At 44.5% G+C, this 16,306-nt stretch overlaps 1 protein-coding gene across 1 annotated transcript in view; it reads right to left on the reverse strand.

The window, feature by feature from the left end:
• Positions 1–16,306, reverse strand: part of LOC143933363 (uncharacterized) — a 67,684-nt gene that overhangs the window by 10,183 nt on the left and 41,195 nt on the right. The window contains exons 7-8 of the mRNA XM_077456231.1: positions 2,428–2,544; positions 372–521 (exon numbers count right to left, since the gene is read on the reverse strand). Of these exons, the coding sequence (XP_077312357.1) occupies positions 372–521; positions 2,428–2,544 (267 nt within the window). The remainder of the gene's footprint in view (positions 1–371; positions 522–2,427; positions 2,545–16,306) is intronic.

Genomic DNA, 16,306 nt, shown 5'->3' on the forward strand with positions numbered 1-16,306 from the left:
CTTCGCTAGACATAAGTTAGAATGCTTGAAAAACTTTTTTTTTTTAACCAAAGTTCAGCTTTAAAGTAAAACTGAAGGCAACTTTTTTTTTGTCAAACGTGTCCCACAGAGGAGGAGATTTCCATTCACTTCCTGCTCCATAGCCAAAGTAGGAAGTAAGAGGAAATTCCATCCAAAGCGAGGAAATCCCTGCAAGCTGAATGGAACGTCAATGGAATTTGATAGATTTAATATATCTTCATCTCCACCTAGTGGCCAAAATGCAGTGTAGTTTTCTGAAATACCTCCGTGTTCCCTCAGCATTTTAGGACCTTGGTAACCCGTTTGGTGCCATGAAGTATCTTTAGACCAAGGGAGATGGCAAGACTTACATGTGGGTGTTGGCGGAAAGCAGTTCTCTGTGAAGCAGCAGCTTGTGTTCCTCTTTATCTTGCCCCTGGGTATGGTGACACTGCCCGGTGTGTTACACTGGCTTGTAGGGCCGCACGCCCTGGAAAATTCTTCACTCACTTTAGAGTCATCTATAAAAACAGATATTCACATTATTATTAAAATGACAACAGTAATTCAGAGTGGCGGTAACTGAACTTAGGCTGAAGTGTCGCCATTGGCTGCCGATCTGACCTTACTGACTCTAAAAAGCGATCACCCCCTCTAGTACAGAACTCTTCTTTATGTAGGTGGTAGGTCTGTATATTACACCCACTCTTAGCCAGGATTCCATGGAACCCTGGGGTTCTTCTGGAGGGAGCTAGGAGTTCCCTGATCTGTGGCCGATCAACATCCCATCTGATGGTGCCAGGGCAAGGGGCACTGTGGTATCATCCGAGATGGGGGGGTGCCACAAGGAGATTGGAGGGAGGATTTGTGTTGGGTAGGAGAATTTGGGGTACAGCAGGGGGTAATAATTGTTCTAGGAGGGGAAGATGCTGTGCGAGAAAGAGGGTTTGTGCTAGGAGGGTGGATTTTGGATTTAGTTTGTGCTAGAAGAGGTGATCTGGTAGGGGTGGTGGGGGGGGGGGGAGCTTATTCGGAAAGGTTGTGATAGGAGGAGAAATTGTTTTTGGGGGGGGGGGGTGGTTTTGCCAGTAGGGATAATTGGGGTTTTATATGCTAGGAGGGGAGATTTGAGGGGGGGGGGCTATTTGAGGAGGAGTAGAGGATTTGTGCTAGGAGTGATTTTATTGGGGGAGGGGGATAATGCATGCAGGGAGGACTTGGAGACAGAGGATTCGAGCTGGGATGGGGCGGTGGAGGCAAAGCTTTGTGCTGGGAAGGGAGATTTCAGGTGGTGGATTTGTCCTGGGAGGAGGGGCAATTTATGCTTTGGGGGGTAAGCCTGAAGATTAGTGCTCAATTGAGGGGATGTTTGCTAACACATAACGATCATATATCTTTTTAGGCACCGTTTGTCATGTTTACCCTGGGCCCCAGATGGCCTTGTTCAGGCACTGACTGATGCCTGCGTGGTTCCAGGGCCAACGACACACAGAGCCAGTGGACTTTTTAGCCATCTGTAATGGGACATTATTCCCACCGGCCACCATAGTGAGGGACCTTTGTCCTACTAGTCTCCAATAAGTTGGTTTGATGAGGGGTTTTGTTTAAAGTTTGGCATTAAAAAACTGAACTTTAATAGCCACAAAGGATATAAATCTACACTTGATACAAAAATATATGAAAACCCAGATACTATCTTGTAAAAATAGCAGTGACATCATCACTGCCCCACACATAGCCTGTGCAGAGAGCATAGCTGTGGGAGGGTTCTGGGAGGCTCCACCCACCAGAACGCTTACAGGAGGGGGGCGGAGACAAGACCAGTCACCCTGCACAAGAAGAGAGAGCAGCAGTGAGCGGTCTTTATTACAGGAAGTCTCACACTGGATTTCTGCACAGATCTGGAAGAAATACACAAAGCTCAAAGGATTCAAGGAAAGAATACTCAGAACTCTTATATTTGGACAAGATTTGCTCATCCTGGAGTTCAGATTTAACGTGACCTCGTTCATGGCATTGCACAATGAACAGCTTAGTTTGGTTGACTGATAGCACAGCTCCCAACTGTCCCTGATGTCCCTCTTTCCTCCTCATTTGTCCCTCATTTTGGTCCGATCTATATAATTGTATATAAAATGCATTTTTTAATCTTTCAAAAAGTGTTTCCCAGTGCTAAACCTTTCATCTGATTTCTAAATTGCTGCATTTGTAAATTCCAAAAGCCAATATAAAGGAATAGTAGTGGGAAAAATAAAGCCCTTATGGATTTACTTAATCTTATTGGTTAATTCTCCTTTAAGGGGGTGTGGCAGGGGGTGTGGCCTATGCCTGCATACGTTTGGGATTAGGTGTCCCTCATTCCCATCTCAAAATGTTGGGAGGTGTGTGATAAAGGTAACTGACCTGTCGGTGATCTTTGGAACTTACCCATGGTTGTGAGGGTGTATGCCGAGACACACACCTGTCCTGCAGGGCAGACCGCACTGGCACCATCGCAGAATGTGGAGTACGCCGCCATACAGACTTTACATGAAAGGGCGTGGCCTGTGGAGCAAAAATAACACTTATTAGCATATACAGTACATTGTGCTGCTCAGCATCGGTGATTGGAGCACTGTGCAGGGGGAATGTCATTGATTGGAGCACTGTGCAGGAAGAGTGTCTATTAGCCACTTAAGGACCAGGCTTTTTTCTTCCCCCCCCCCCCCCCCCCTTTTTACACTTGGTGTTTTCAAGTAAAAAAATTACTTAGAACCCCTAATAATGTTGCAATACTACTAAAAATTTTACAAACACTTTTTTTCCCCCCAAAAAAAAAAAAAAATTATATATATATATATATATATATATATATACATACACACACATACACACACATACACACACATACACACACATATACACACACACACACTAAGTCTTTTGCTAGAACGATCACTGCGATACCTCACATGTGTGGTTTGAACACAGTTTTCAGACGGGGGAGCGACTTAGGTATGCGCTCTCTTCTGCGTGCAAGCACGGTGAGACAGGGTGCATTTTTTTCCCTTAACTTTAACTTTTTATTTTTACACTGTCCCTTCAAAAAAAAAAAAAAAAAAAAAAAAATTGAATCACTCTTATTCCTATTACAACGAATATAAACATCCCTTGTAATAGAGGAAAAAAAAAAAAAAAAAAAACACCATGACAGGACCTTTTTAATGTGATATCTGGGGGATCAAAAAGACCTCACATCTCATATTTACACTAAAATGCAATAAAAAATAAATAAAAAATTGGGTCATTGATTAGAGTACTGTGCAGGGGTAGTATTGGGTTAATGATTGGTAGTACTGTGCGGGGGGGGGGGGGGGGGGGAGGGTTATTGGGTCATTGATTAGAGTACTGTGCAGAGGGGGTATTGGGTTAATGATTGGTAGTACTGTGCGGGGGGGGGTTATTGGGTCATTGATTAGAGTACTGTGCAGGGGGGAGTATTGGGTCATTGATTGGAGTACTGTGCAGGGGGGAGTATTGTCATTGATTGGAGTACTGTGCAGGAGTAATATTGGGTTAATGATTACTGTGCAGGGGGAGTATTGGGTCATTGATTGGAGTACTGTACAGGGGAAGTATTGGGTTAATGATTGGAGTAATGTGGGGGGGGGGGGGGTGGAGTACTGGGTCATTGATTGGAGTACTGTGCGGGGGGGATTGGTTTATCGATTGGAGTACTGTGCAGGGAGAGTATTGTTTATTGATTGGAGTACTGTACAGAGGGAATATTGTCATTGATTGGAGTGCTGTACCGAGGGAGTATTGGGTCGTGGTTGGAGTATTGTGCAGGGGGGGTATTGGGTTAATGATTGGAGTACTGTGTAGGGGGGAGTATTCTTTATTGATTGGAGTACTGTGCAGGATGAGTATCTTTGATGGGAGTGTAGGTAGAAGGTTAAGAGATAATTATAATACCATGGGCTACGTTCTCCTGTATGAGGCACTTCCTTCTGTCTTGCAGAGAGTGATGAATACAGGAGGGAGACGGGTCTATTCAGTCACTGAGTCGGGGCTGGACACACAATCAGAAGGATTTAGTCACTACCCCGCAACATGGATGCTTTAAAAGTCACTATGAAGAAGGACGGTTTCCCAATGGCGGGGACTGTCTGTTCAGGGAAGGTAGGGACACTACAGCGTTTATTCAAGGAAGTATTGCAAGAATGTTCTGCTTTGATATTTCAACATGTGGATATTCTGTTCTTTCGTCATACAGTAAAGTGAAGAAATGTTACTGGAACTTCTGCTATTGGAGTGTAAATAAAGTATTCAATGGGTGAACTGCTATGCCTGGCCTGATCTCTGATCATTGCAAAGAACAGTGAGAACATTGTGTTCTAATGCTTTTGGAAGCCGAGTAAGTGAAATTCCCGGAAGGTGGGAGAGCCACATTGAGAATGGGAGAGATGGTGGCTGGGAGACGGAGATCCCAATGATGGGGTGGTCATGAATGGTGGGATGCACCACCCTGGGTGGTTGGGTTACCAATATTTTGTTCTCATTCGTGGCAAAGTGCTGATGCCAGGGACCTGGCTTGGAACTATGCTATTGCAGGGCCTTATGTATGCAATGTTATGGCTCCTGTCCTAGTCTGTGTGAGGTATTCACCATGAGACCGAGCGTCGTTAGGAGCAGGTGGGAGAGTCAGTGATCTGCACTGCTACTCCTGAAGAGTCGCTGAAGTTGCGGTTGGTACAGAAGTCATTGATAGGAAAAGTAAGAGGACACTGTCCTTCCATTTGTGGGGCCCCAGGATGGTAATATGGCCTTTGGCCATAAGGGGGTGCTAACCCACATGCTAACAGGCGCACTATGCAGAGGGGAGAGTTGTTGCTTGGAGCGCTGTGGGGGCCGGGAGCATCGTTGCTTGGAGCACTGTGCAGGGGGGAGGCAGTCATTCCTGGAGCACTGTGGAGGGGGGGGGGGGAGGAGGCAATCATTGCTTGGAGCACTGTGGAGGGGGGGGGGGGGAGGCAATCATTGCTTGGAGCACTGTGGAGGGGGGGGGGGGAGGCAATCATTGCTTGGAGCACTGTGGAGGGGGGGGGGGGAGGCAATCATTGCTTGGAGCACTGTGGAGGGGGGGGGGAGGCAATCATTGCTTGGAGCACTGTGGAGGGGGGGGGGGAGGCAATCATTGCTTGGAGCACTGTGGAGGGGGGGGGGGGAGGCAATCATTGCTTGGAGCACTGTGGAGGGGGGGGGGGAGGCAATCATTGCTTGGAGCACTGTGGAGGGGGGGGGGGGCAATCATTGCTTGGAGCACTGTGGAGGGGGGGGCAAATCGTTGCTTGGAGCACTGTGGAGGGGGGAGCTGGGGAAGCATCGTTGCTTGGAGCACTGTGCAGGCACAATGTCAAATCACTGCCCCACTAAGCTCTCTAAGAGCGGTGCTGTGCACAAAGGGCAGGCTTTACACTTGTACATACAAAACACACTTTACAAAAAGAAAAGAAAAAAGAAAATAAAAAATAGCATTTAACATATTTCAAGTAACTTATATGTAATAGCATTCTATGTGTAAACATTCAAAAACCCAGAGACTACTACTGGGCACAGCCATGTAGAATGTGATGTCAGCAACCCCAGCAGACTCAAGTCACGCGCTCCAGCAGTGGTCTCCAAACTGCAGCCCAAGGGCCAGATGTGGACCTTTGCTTGCCTCTATCCGGCCCTTGAGGCACTATTCCTTCCACGACTGATACCAATGATGGGACACCATTACCCCCCAAGGGCACCCATGATGGGACACCATTACCCCCCACTGGCACCCATGATGGGACACCATTACCCCCCACTGGCACCCATGATGGGACACCATTACCCCCCACTGGCACCCATGATGGGACACCATTACCCCCCACTGGCACCCATGATGGGACACCATTACCCCCCACGGGCACCCATGATGGGACACCATTACCCCCCACGGGCACCCATGATGGGACACCATTACCCCCCACGGGCACCCATGATGGGACACCATTACCCCCCACGGGCACCCATGATGGGACACCATTACCCCCCACGGGCACCCATGATGGGACACCATTACCCCCCACGGGCACCCATGATGGGACACCATTACCCCCCACGGGCACCCATGATGGGACACCATTACCCCCCACGGGCACCCATGATGGGACACCATTACCCCCCACGGGCACCCATGATGGGACACCATTACCCCCCACGGGCACCCATGATGGGACACCATTACCCCCCACGGGCACCCATGATGGGACACCATTACCCTCCACGGGCACCCATGATGGGACACCATTACCCTCCACGGGCACCCATGATGGGACACCATTACCCCCCACGATGGGACACCATTACCCCCCACAGGCACCCATGATGGGACACCATTACCCCCCACAGGCACCCATGATGGGGTGCTATTCCTTCCACAGATATTAACAATGGGACATTATCATTTCCACTGATTCCAAACAATTATGTACTATACCTCCCACGAACACCAATAAAGGGGCATGGTTTACTCCCACTGATGCTGGGGCATTTTCCACTCCCACCGGCCACAATCCGGTCCCCTTGAAGTCTGAAGGGCAGTAAACTGGCCCTTTATTTAGAAAGTTTGGAGAGCCCTGTTCTTTTGTATTGCTCTTCACTCCCCCCCCCCCCCCCCCCACTACTACATAAAAAAGGTTATGTAGAAAGTTAACGGGAGGGAGGGGAGCTGGGCCAGCACAGACAATAAGTAGACACTCTTATGCCACGTACACAGGACCGGACTTTGACGGACTAGGTCTGACAGTCTTCCTGACGGACTTTCTGGACTAAACGGACTTGACCAAACACAGGACCGGACCAAGTCCGTTCGAAGGTTCGTTTTGAACGTGATGATGTAAACGGGACTAAAATAAAGGAAGTTCAATAGCCAATAGCTGTCGTTGCATCGTACTTGGTCCGTCGGGCTAGCACACAAATGAACGGTTTTCCCGATTTTTAGTCTGTTGAACTTGAGTCCGTCGGCTAGATTTGAAACGGGTTTTATTTCTAGGTCCGTTGGACTTTTGGGGAGAAAAAAAAAAGTCCGCTGGAGCCCACACACAATTGAATTGGATTCCAGTCCGCCAGACTAAGGCCGCGTACACACGGGCGGACTGTATGGCCTACTTAGTCCGTCGAAACACATTTCAGCGGACAGTCCGCTCGTGTGTGGGCTTCAGCGGACTTTTTCAGCGTGCAGTCTGGCGTACTAAGTATTTCGGATTTTTCGAAATTCTGTCCGTCGTACTTTGGTTTCAGCGGACAATCCGCTCGCCAGTAGGCTAGTTCGACGGACTAAGAATGGCGCATGCCCAGAAAGGATTTAAACGGCGGAAGGTTGCATTGCTGTGTATTGGACTTCCTATTTCTAGTCCCGTCGTACGTGCTGTACACGTCATCGCGCAAGCTTTCGACGGACTGTTTGTGCATCCGTGTGTGGTCAAGTCCGTTCATTCGAAAGTATGACGGACTGTCCGTCGGATTGTATGACGGACTAAGTAGGCCATACAGTACGCCCGTGTGTACGCGGCATAGGTCTGGTGGAAAGTCCGATCGTGTGTACGCAGCATTACAAGGAAGGGGCTGTGCTTGGGAGTCGACTGATTCTGGAGTTGCAAAATTTTCCAACAAGTCACGAGGCAAATTGCATTTAAAAACATTATATGTATTGTATATTATTTATATTTAATCTAAATTATATTTAGAATATAATTATATTTAAAAAATACATCTAATAAATATATATTTTATCAAAAAAATAAAAAAATAATATTAGAATAAGCAACTATCAGCAATTTTTTTTTTTTTTGCGCTGGTGACAGGGCCTTTTTAATTCAGAAAAATACAAAAACAAAAAAAATAAAAAAAAGAAACACACTGACCCACGAGGACACAATTTAAAAGGCACTTCTAGGAGCAGGTGGAGGATTCATAACTACAGTATGTGTAATGCTAAAAGTCCAGCAATTGTTCCCAGCGCTCCATGCTCGCCAGATGCTGTTGTATTTTTCCTTATCTGGAATGGAGGAAAAAGTTCAGCGCTTTGCATATTGAGCCCTGATTGGTCAGAGAAAAAAACAAAAACAAAAAAAAAAAAAACACACACATTGGGCAATGTTACTGCTTTTCTCAGCTGCATGGGAAGAGATCAGGGTCAGGCAAAGATTAAAGGGACCTCATACTGATCTGGAGGTGAGATTAAAGTCAGAACTCCTAAATGACCATGTTTTTATTAATTAAAGCATCAAAATGACAGCCAGGCAAGTAGATATTTATTTTAATTTAATTTTTTTTTTTTAGAATTAAGAACGAACGATAGAGTTGCAAATTTCTAAAACGCACAAATAAACCTTTTTTGCACAGGCTTAACCACCTCCATACTGGGCCAGTTGTGGCATTCTTCACCTACATGTAAAAATAATAGTTTTGTGTAAAAAAAAAAATAAAAAAAAAAAAAAATACTCAGAATCATAATATACACACACTTTTTTTTTTGTACACACACACTCTCCATCTCACAAAAGTGAGTACACCCCTCACATTTGTGTAAATATTTCATTCTATCTTTTCATGTGACAACACTGGAGAAATGACACTTGTCTACAATGTAAAGTAGTGAGTGTACAGCTTGTATAACAGTGTCAATTTTCTGTCCCCTCAAAATATCTCAACACACAGCCATTAATGTCTATACCGTTGAAAACAAAAGTGAGTACACCCCTAAGTGAAAAATGTCCAAATTGGGCCCAATTAGCCATTTTCCCTCCCCGGAGTCGTGCGACTCATTAGTGTTACAAGTTCTCAGGTGTGAATGGGGAGCAGGTGTGTTAAATTTGGCGTTTTCGCTCTCACTCTCTCATACTGGTCACTGGAAGTTCAGCATGGCACCTCATGGCAAAGAACTCTCTGAGGATCTGAAAAAAAGAATTGTTGCCGTTCATAAAGATGGCCTAGGCTATAAGAAGATTGACAAGACCCTGAAACTGAGCTGCAGCACGGTGGCCAACACCATACAGCGATATAACAGGACAGGTTCCACTCAGAACAGGCCTCGCCATGGTCAACCAAAGAAGTTGAGGCCACGTGCTCAGCGTCATATCCAGAGGTTGTCTTTGGGAAATAGACATATGAGTGCTGCCAGCATTGCTGTACAGATTGAAGGGGTGGGGGGGTCAGCCTGTCAGTGCTCAGACCATACGCCACACACTGCATCAAATTGGTCTGCATGGCTGTTGTCCCAGAAGGAAGCCTCTTATAAAGATGATGCACAAGAAAGCCTGCAAACAGTTTGCTGAAGACACTCAGACTAAGGACATGGATTACTGGAACCACGTCCTGTGTTCTGATGATACCAAGATAAACGTATTTGGTTCAGATGGTGACAAGCGTATGTGGGGGCAACCAGGTGAGGAGTAGAAAGACAAGTGTGTCTTGCCTACAGTCAAACATGGTGGTGGGAGTGTCATGGTCTGGGGCTGCATGAGTGCTGCCGGCACTGGGGGGCTACAGATCATTGAGGGAACCATGAATGCCAACATGTACTGTGACATACTGAAGCAGAGCATGATCCCCTCCCTTCAGAGACTGGGCTGCAGGGCAGTATTCCAACATGATAACCACCCCAAACACACCTCCAAGATGACCACTGTCTTGCTAAAGAAGCTGAGGGTAAAGGTGATTGACTGCCCAAGCATGTCTCCAGACCTAAACCCTATTGGGCATCCTCAAACCGGAAGGTGGAGAAGTGCAAGGTCTCTAACATCCACCAGCTCTGTGATGTCATCATGGAGGAGGGGGAAGAGGACTCCAGTGACAACCTGTGAAGCTCTGGTGAGTGCTGGAAAATAATGGTGGCCACACAAAATATTGACACCTTGGGCCCAATTTGGACATTTTCACTTACTTTTGTTGCCAGCGGTTTAGACATTAAAGGCTGTGTGTTAAGTTAGAGTTGGTCTCACTAATGTTTGCAATGATACCTCACATGTGTGGTTTGAACAATGTTTACATATGCAGACATGGGAATGGTGAAGCTTTACTTTTTTATGGTATGGCAGGGGATGGTCTATGTGGACAGCGCTACCCCGGATACCTGCATACTTACATGTGCCTCTTTTAATGATCGACAACGTGAGTTGCTAAATGTTGGACCTTCATTAAATGTAACCATATTGCTACACTTAGAGGCGCCCTCTCTTCTCTTTTATACTCTGGAGCTCCTGCTGGATTCTGCAGCTACTCCCCTTGTGGAGGCTTCCATTTGTGGATGGACATTTTATGGTTACACAACCTGATCACATTGCTATAATCTTTTTATATGGACTATAAACTGAAAGGACTTCTGAATAAATGGTTGTGGAACGAATCATCCGAGTTTCCATTATTTCTTATGGGGAAATTCACTTTGATATACAAGTGCTTTGGATTACAAGCATGTTTCCGGAACGAATTATGCTCGTAATCCAAGGTTTTACTGTATATATTTTTTTTTTTTTTTCCTGCGGTCATTTATTATTTCCTCCTTATGTCAGTTTTTGTTTCTTTTTCTTTTCTTTTTTCCCCCTTCTATCAGTTATTCTTTTCTTGTCAGTTTTTTTTACTCCCTTCTTTTTCCCCTTCTATCAGTTCTTATTCCTTCCTTTCTTCCTCCCTCCCATCATTCCTCTTATATAACTGTTCCCTCTGGTGCTGTGATTGTATGACGATCGGTTTTGTTGTTGTGAAGCACAGGGCGGTTCCCAGACTACAGACGATATTTTACTCTGTAAATATTATTTGCCAAGAAATCTCCTGAGCCCCGGACACGGCCGGTCCCCGATGGATCGTCCTTCCCGTGTTTGCACACCATGTATAGTTTTATATGTAGAGGCCTCTGGCATTCCTATGGAAGAAGAAAAAAAACTTTGTTCTCCATTTTTCCAGATTCTTCTGTTTTGGCCTCCTCCATGTATGTTCTCCGAGTTTGTGAGGATTTCCTTCCAAGAACATTCCAACAGGAGGTTAAAATTGTTGACAAGTCTTTCCCCTCCCTTTTGTTTTTGTTTTTGTTTAAAACAAAAATAAAAACATATATAAATTTTATTTTAGTTTTGTTTTATTTTAGTTTTGTTTTATTTTAGTTTTGTTTTATTTTAGTTTTGTTTTATTTTAGTTTTGTTTTATTTTAGTTTTGTTTTATTTTAGTTTTGTTTTATTTTAGTTTTGTTTTATTTTAGTTTTGTTTTATTTTAGTTTTGTTTTATTTTAGTTTTGTTTTATTTTAGTTTTGTTTTATTTTAGTTTTGTTTTGTTTTATTTTTGTTTTATTTTAGTTTTGTTTTATTTTAGTTTTGTTTTATTTTAGTTTTGTTTTATTTTTGTTTTGTTTTAGTTGTTTTGTTTTAGTTTTGTTTTATTTTTGTTTTGTTTTATTTTAGTTTTGTTTTATTTTTGTTTTGTTTTAGTTGTTTTGTTTTAGTTTTGTTTTATTTTTGTTTTGTTTTATTTTTGTTTTGTTTTATTTTTGTTTTGTTTTATTTTTGTTTTGTTTTATTTTTGTTTTGTTTTATTTTTGTTTTGTTTTATTTTTGTTTTGTTTTATTTTTGTTTTGTTTTATTTTTGTTTTGTTTTATTTTTGTTTTATTTTTGTTTTGTTTGTTTTGTTTTTGTTTTGTTTTTGTTTTATTTTATTTTTTTTTGTTTTGTTTTATTTTTGTTTGTTTTGTTTTATTTATCTATTTATTTGTTATTTAGTTTGTTTTATTTTTTTATTTTTTCAAGATAGTCTTCTAAAAAAAAAAAAAATAAATAAAAAAAACGAACTTTAGTGACCCCCAATGCCGATAGGAATGTGGTCTGGTATGGTTCTCTGACCCCCCTTTCCTGGCCACGGAGGCTTCATGCATGGACAATGGTCTGGCAGAGGGACTTAGCGGGCGCTTTCCCAGACCGTTGGGAAATATCGCAGTCTTGTTCCACTTTTACCACTTTTAGAGTTCTCGTTGACCATTTGTTTAAAGTGGACTGGTATTCCCGACCTGTAAAATCTCATAATAAAATATTAAACATGACCATGTGATGGAGATGGACTTGGCTCGAGTCTCACATACTAATCCTATTCCGTATTATGTGAGATGTTATTATGGACATGCCCTGTGACTTCAACGGACTTTCAAGCACACTCCCTCCCAGCCAGTACTGCGCTCGTATTACTCTTATGATGGCAGGAAAAACAAAAACAAAACAAAAAATAAATAAAAGACTAAGTGGCGGGTCACGCTGGGGCAGCTACAAAGTCGCACGGCTTGCAAAGAACTAGAAGTCAATGCAAGCCGCTCCATTGTCACCCCCCCCCCCCCCCCCCCCCCAAGTAGTACAGGAACCTTTTTCTAAGTCGAGTTGCTCTGATTAGAACGGTTCCATTGCACTGCAAGGAGCGCAACTTGTCAGGCGGCCAAGTCACCTAAGAGGTCACCTCAGTGCCTGTTCACACTACCGCGACTTGTCAGGCGACTTAGTCGCCTGACAAGTCGCGCTCCGTTCTGTACTATGGAACCGTTCTAATAGGAGTGACTCAAGTCGCTCCGACTTAGAAAAAGGTTCCTGTACTATTTTTGGGGCGACTTCAGGCGACTTGCATTGACTTCTATACAGTAGTCGTTTTGCAAGTCGCTGCCGAAGTCGTGTGCAGGTCGCGTCTGAGTCGCGCTGCAAGTCGTGTCGCCCCTGTGTGAACGAGCACTTAGTGTGAACCGGGACTAAATGATCTGACAATCCAAAACAAATAGTCCTGTGTATAATGAATGCTGATGAGTAAACCCCCCCCCAGACAGTGTCTTCTGTCTCTCAGGGAAGCTATTGGTGAGATGTTTATTCCAAGTTCCCGGGTCTATACACCTGCTGTGCCCATTATGAGGTGTTCCCACCATCCTTGTGCCCATTATAAAGAGTTCCCAGGTCTGTGCACCTGGTGTGCTCATTATGAGGGGTTCCCACCATCCCTGTGCCGAGTTCCTGGGTTTGTACACCTGGTGTACCCATTATGAGGGGTTCCCACCATCCCTGTGCTGAGTTTCTGGGTCTGTACACCTGGTGTACCCATTATGAGGGGTTCCCACCATCCCCGTGCCGAGTTCGCAGGTCTGTACACCTGGTGTACCCATTATGAGGGGTTCCCACCATCCCTGTGCCGAGTTCCCAGGTCTGTGCACCTGGTGTGCCCATTATGAGGGGGTTCTCCACCATCCCTGTGCCAAGTTCCTGGGTTTGTAAATCTGGTGTACCCATTATGAAGGGTTCCCACCATCCCTGTGCCGAGTTCCTGGACCAATTATGAGAGGTTCCCATCATTCCTATGCCGAGTTCCTGGGTCTGCACACTTGGTGTACCCATTATGAGGGGTTCCCACCATCCCTGTGCCCATTATAAAGCGTTCCCAGGTCTTTACACCTGCTGTGCCCATTATGAGGGGTTCCCACCATCCCTGTGCCAAGTTCCTGGGTTTGTACACCTGCTGTGCCCATTATGAGGGGTTCCCACCATCCCTGTGCCCATTATAAAGCGTTCCCAGGTCTGTACACCTGCTGTGCCCATTATGAGGGGTTCCCACCATCCCTGTGCCAAGTTCCTGGGTTTGTACACCTGGTGTACCCATTATGAGGGGTTCCCACCATCCCTGTGCTGAGTTGCTGGGTCTGTACACCTGGTGTACCCATTATGAGGGGTTCCCACCATCCCTGTGCTGAGTTGCTGGGTCTTTGCACCTGGTGTGCCCATTATGAGGGGTTCCCACCATCCCTGTGCCAAGTTCCTGGGTTTGTACACCTGGTGTGCTCATTATGAGGGGTTCCCACCATCCCTGTGATGAGCTCCTGGATTCATGCATGGACAATGGTCTGGCAGGGGGACTTTGTGGACGCTTTCAAAGACCGCAGAGTCTTGTTCCACTTTTAACCCATTTGGAGTTCTTGTTGACCATTTGTTTAAAGTGGACAGGTATTCCCGATCTGTAAAATCTCATATAATAAAAAATATTAAACATGACCATGTGATTGAGATGGACTTGGCTCAAGTCTCACATACTAATCCTATTCTGTATTATGTGAGATGTTATTATGGACATGCCCTGTGACTTCAACGGACTTTCAAGCACACTCCCTTCCAGCCAGTACTGCGCTCCTATTACTCTTATGATGGCAGGAAAAACAAAACAAAAAATAAATAAAAGACTAAGTGGCGGGTCACGCTGGGGCAGCTACAAAGTCACACTGCTTGCAAACTTCTTCTAGAAGTCAATGCAAGCCGCTCCATTGTCACCCCCCCCAAGTAGTACAGGAAACTTTTTCTAAGTTGAGTTGCTCTGATTAGAACGGTTCCATTGCACTACAAGGAGCACAACTTGTCAGGCGGCCAAGTCACCTCAGTGCCCGTTCACACTACCGCGACTTACATATATACACATACATACATACATACATACATATATATATATATACACACATACACACACACACACACATACACACACACACACACACATACACACACACACACACACACACACATATTTTTTTTTTTTTTTCTAAATATATACTATTATAACATAAAAAAAAAATATATAATAATAATATATATTTTTCTATTGTTTTTAATTCTATTTGATTTTCAGGAGATGGTTAGAATCATTTGATTTAATTAATAATTATTTTCTATTCTGTTCTTTTACAAAAATGGTAAAGGATACTAGCGCTAGGATAGATTAGATAGGAGAGAAATTTTCATAATAAAAGATAATATTCTATATTTCATAACGAAATTTATTTTTTCACACGTTTTTGGGAAACACCAATTTTGGAACATTACCACGTTGGAATATTGGATAATTGCACAGCATGCAGACAGAATTAATGTCAATTAGTTTATTATTACGATTATTTCTTTTTTTATTTAATGCAAATTTGTTAAAAGAGCGCCACGCTTTTATTCATTTTTTTTTTTTTGGTGTTGGTTTCACTAAGCCGCAGTGAAGTACCATTTTTTTTTTGGAGTGTATTGCAGTGCAGGAGATTATAAATACAATTTTAGGGTACAAATGAGTCACGCGGGAACACGCAGTGCGTTCCGGTTTGATTTACATGTGATTTAGTTAGGGTTGCCACCTCATCCCTTTAAACCTGAACACATAATAATTACACAGGTTCTGAGGCTAATTTAATGCAGATAAGGCACCAAGTGAGTTTAATCACCACCTTAATCAGCCACAGAAGCTGTGTAATTAAAGAGGAAGTAAACCCTGATGGGTGATACTTCCTCTTTGATTCCCTGCAAAAGGTAAAGCATAATGGACTACTATGCATCGCATCGCAGTCCATTATGTGTCACTTACCTGACACAGGAGCCAGCGAAGTCACCGCTGTCCCCTGTAGTTCCAAGCGTCCATCTTCTCGGTGGGTCTTGCTGCTCCGCCGCTGTCATTCAGCGAAGCCGCGATGACGTCACTCCCGCGCATGCGCACGAGGAGCCGCCACACAGGGCATATCGCCATTGACGGGTGCCGCGCTCAGCGCGCCATAGACAGCGGTGCCTGTCTTTCGGCAAATATCTCCTAAACCGTGTAGGCTTAGGAGATATTTCTTGGACCTACAGGTAAACCTTAATCTAGGCTTACCTGTAGGTCAAAGTGTGTTGTAAGCGTTTACAACCACTTTAATATGTGTTTGGATTTAAAGCGGGAGTAAACCCAGTTTCAAAAAACACTTACATTCCCGGCATGCCAGAAATGCTAACTTTCACATTGGTTGTGCTGTCAACCAAGCTTTCAAACCATCCAATGGCTGGTGTCATAACTGATCACATGTGCAGCATTATGGCAGTTGAAGAATTATTAGAGGCCAAGATGGCAGCTTCCTTGACTGAAAACGATAGGAGGGTTTACTTCCACTTTAAAGGGATGAGGTGGCAACCCTACCTGCTGCTGATCGCAACTGCAGTGCGTTTTGAACATGGTGGAGGGAATGGCAGCACCATATTCTCGTGTGAACGGCAGAATAGTTTGGCTGTATAGACGGTTACGGCCGGGTCACACTAGAATGCAGTACGGGGAAAGGTGCGTTTCCTGGACCGCACAGGTACACCCAGTGGCCCGCAAACAAGGAGGTTGTGGCCACCAAATTGCATGGTGCTGGTTTGGTGTGGCTTTGCACTCTCTCCCATACATTTGGAAGCCCATTGAAACGAATGGGCTGTCAAAAATGGAACCGGATAAAAAAAAAA

This window comes from Lithobates pipiens, unplaced genomic scaffold, assembly GCF_037356315.1.
Source record: "Lithobates pipiens isolate NorthernLeopardFrog02 unplaced genomic scaffold, aLitPip1_a1.2 Scaffold_27, whole genome shotgun sequence".
Lineage (NCBI taxonomy): Eukaryota > Metazoa > Chordata > Amphibia > Anura > Ranidae > Lithobates > Lithobates pipiens.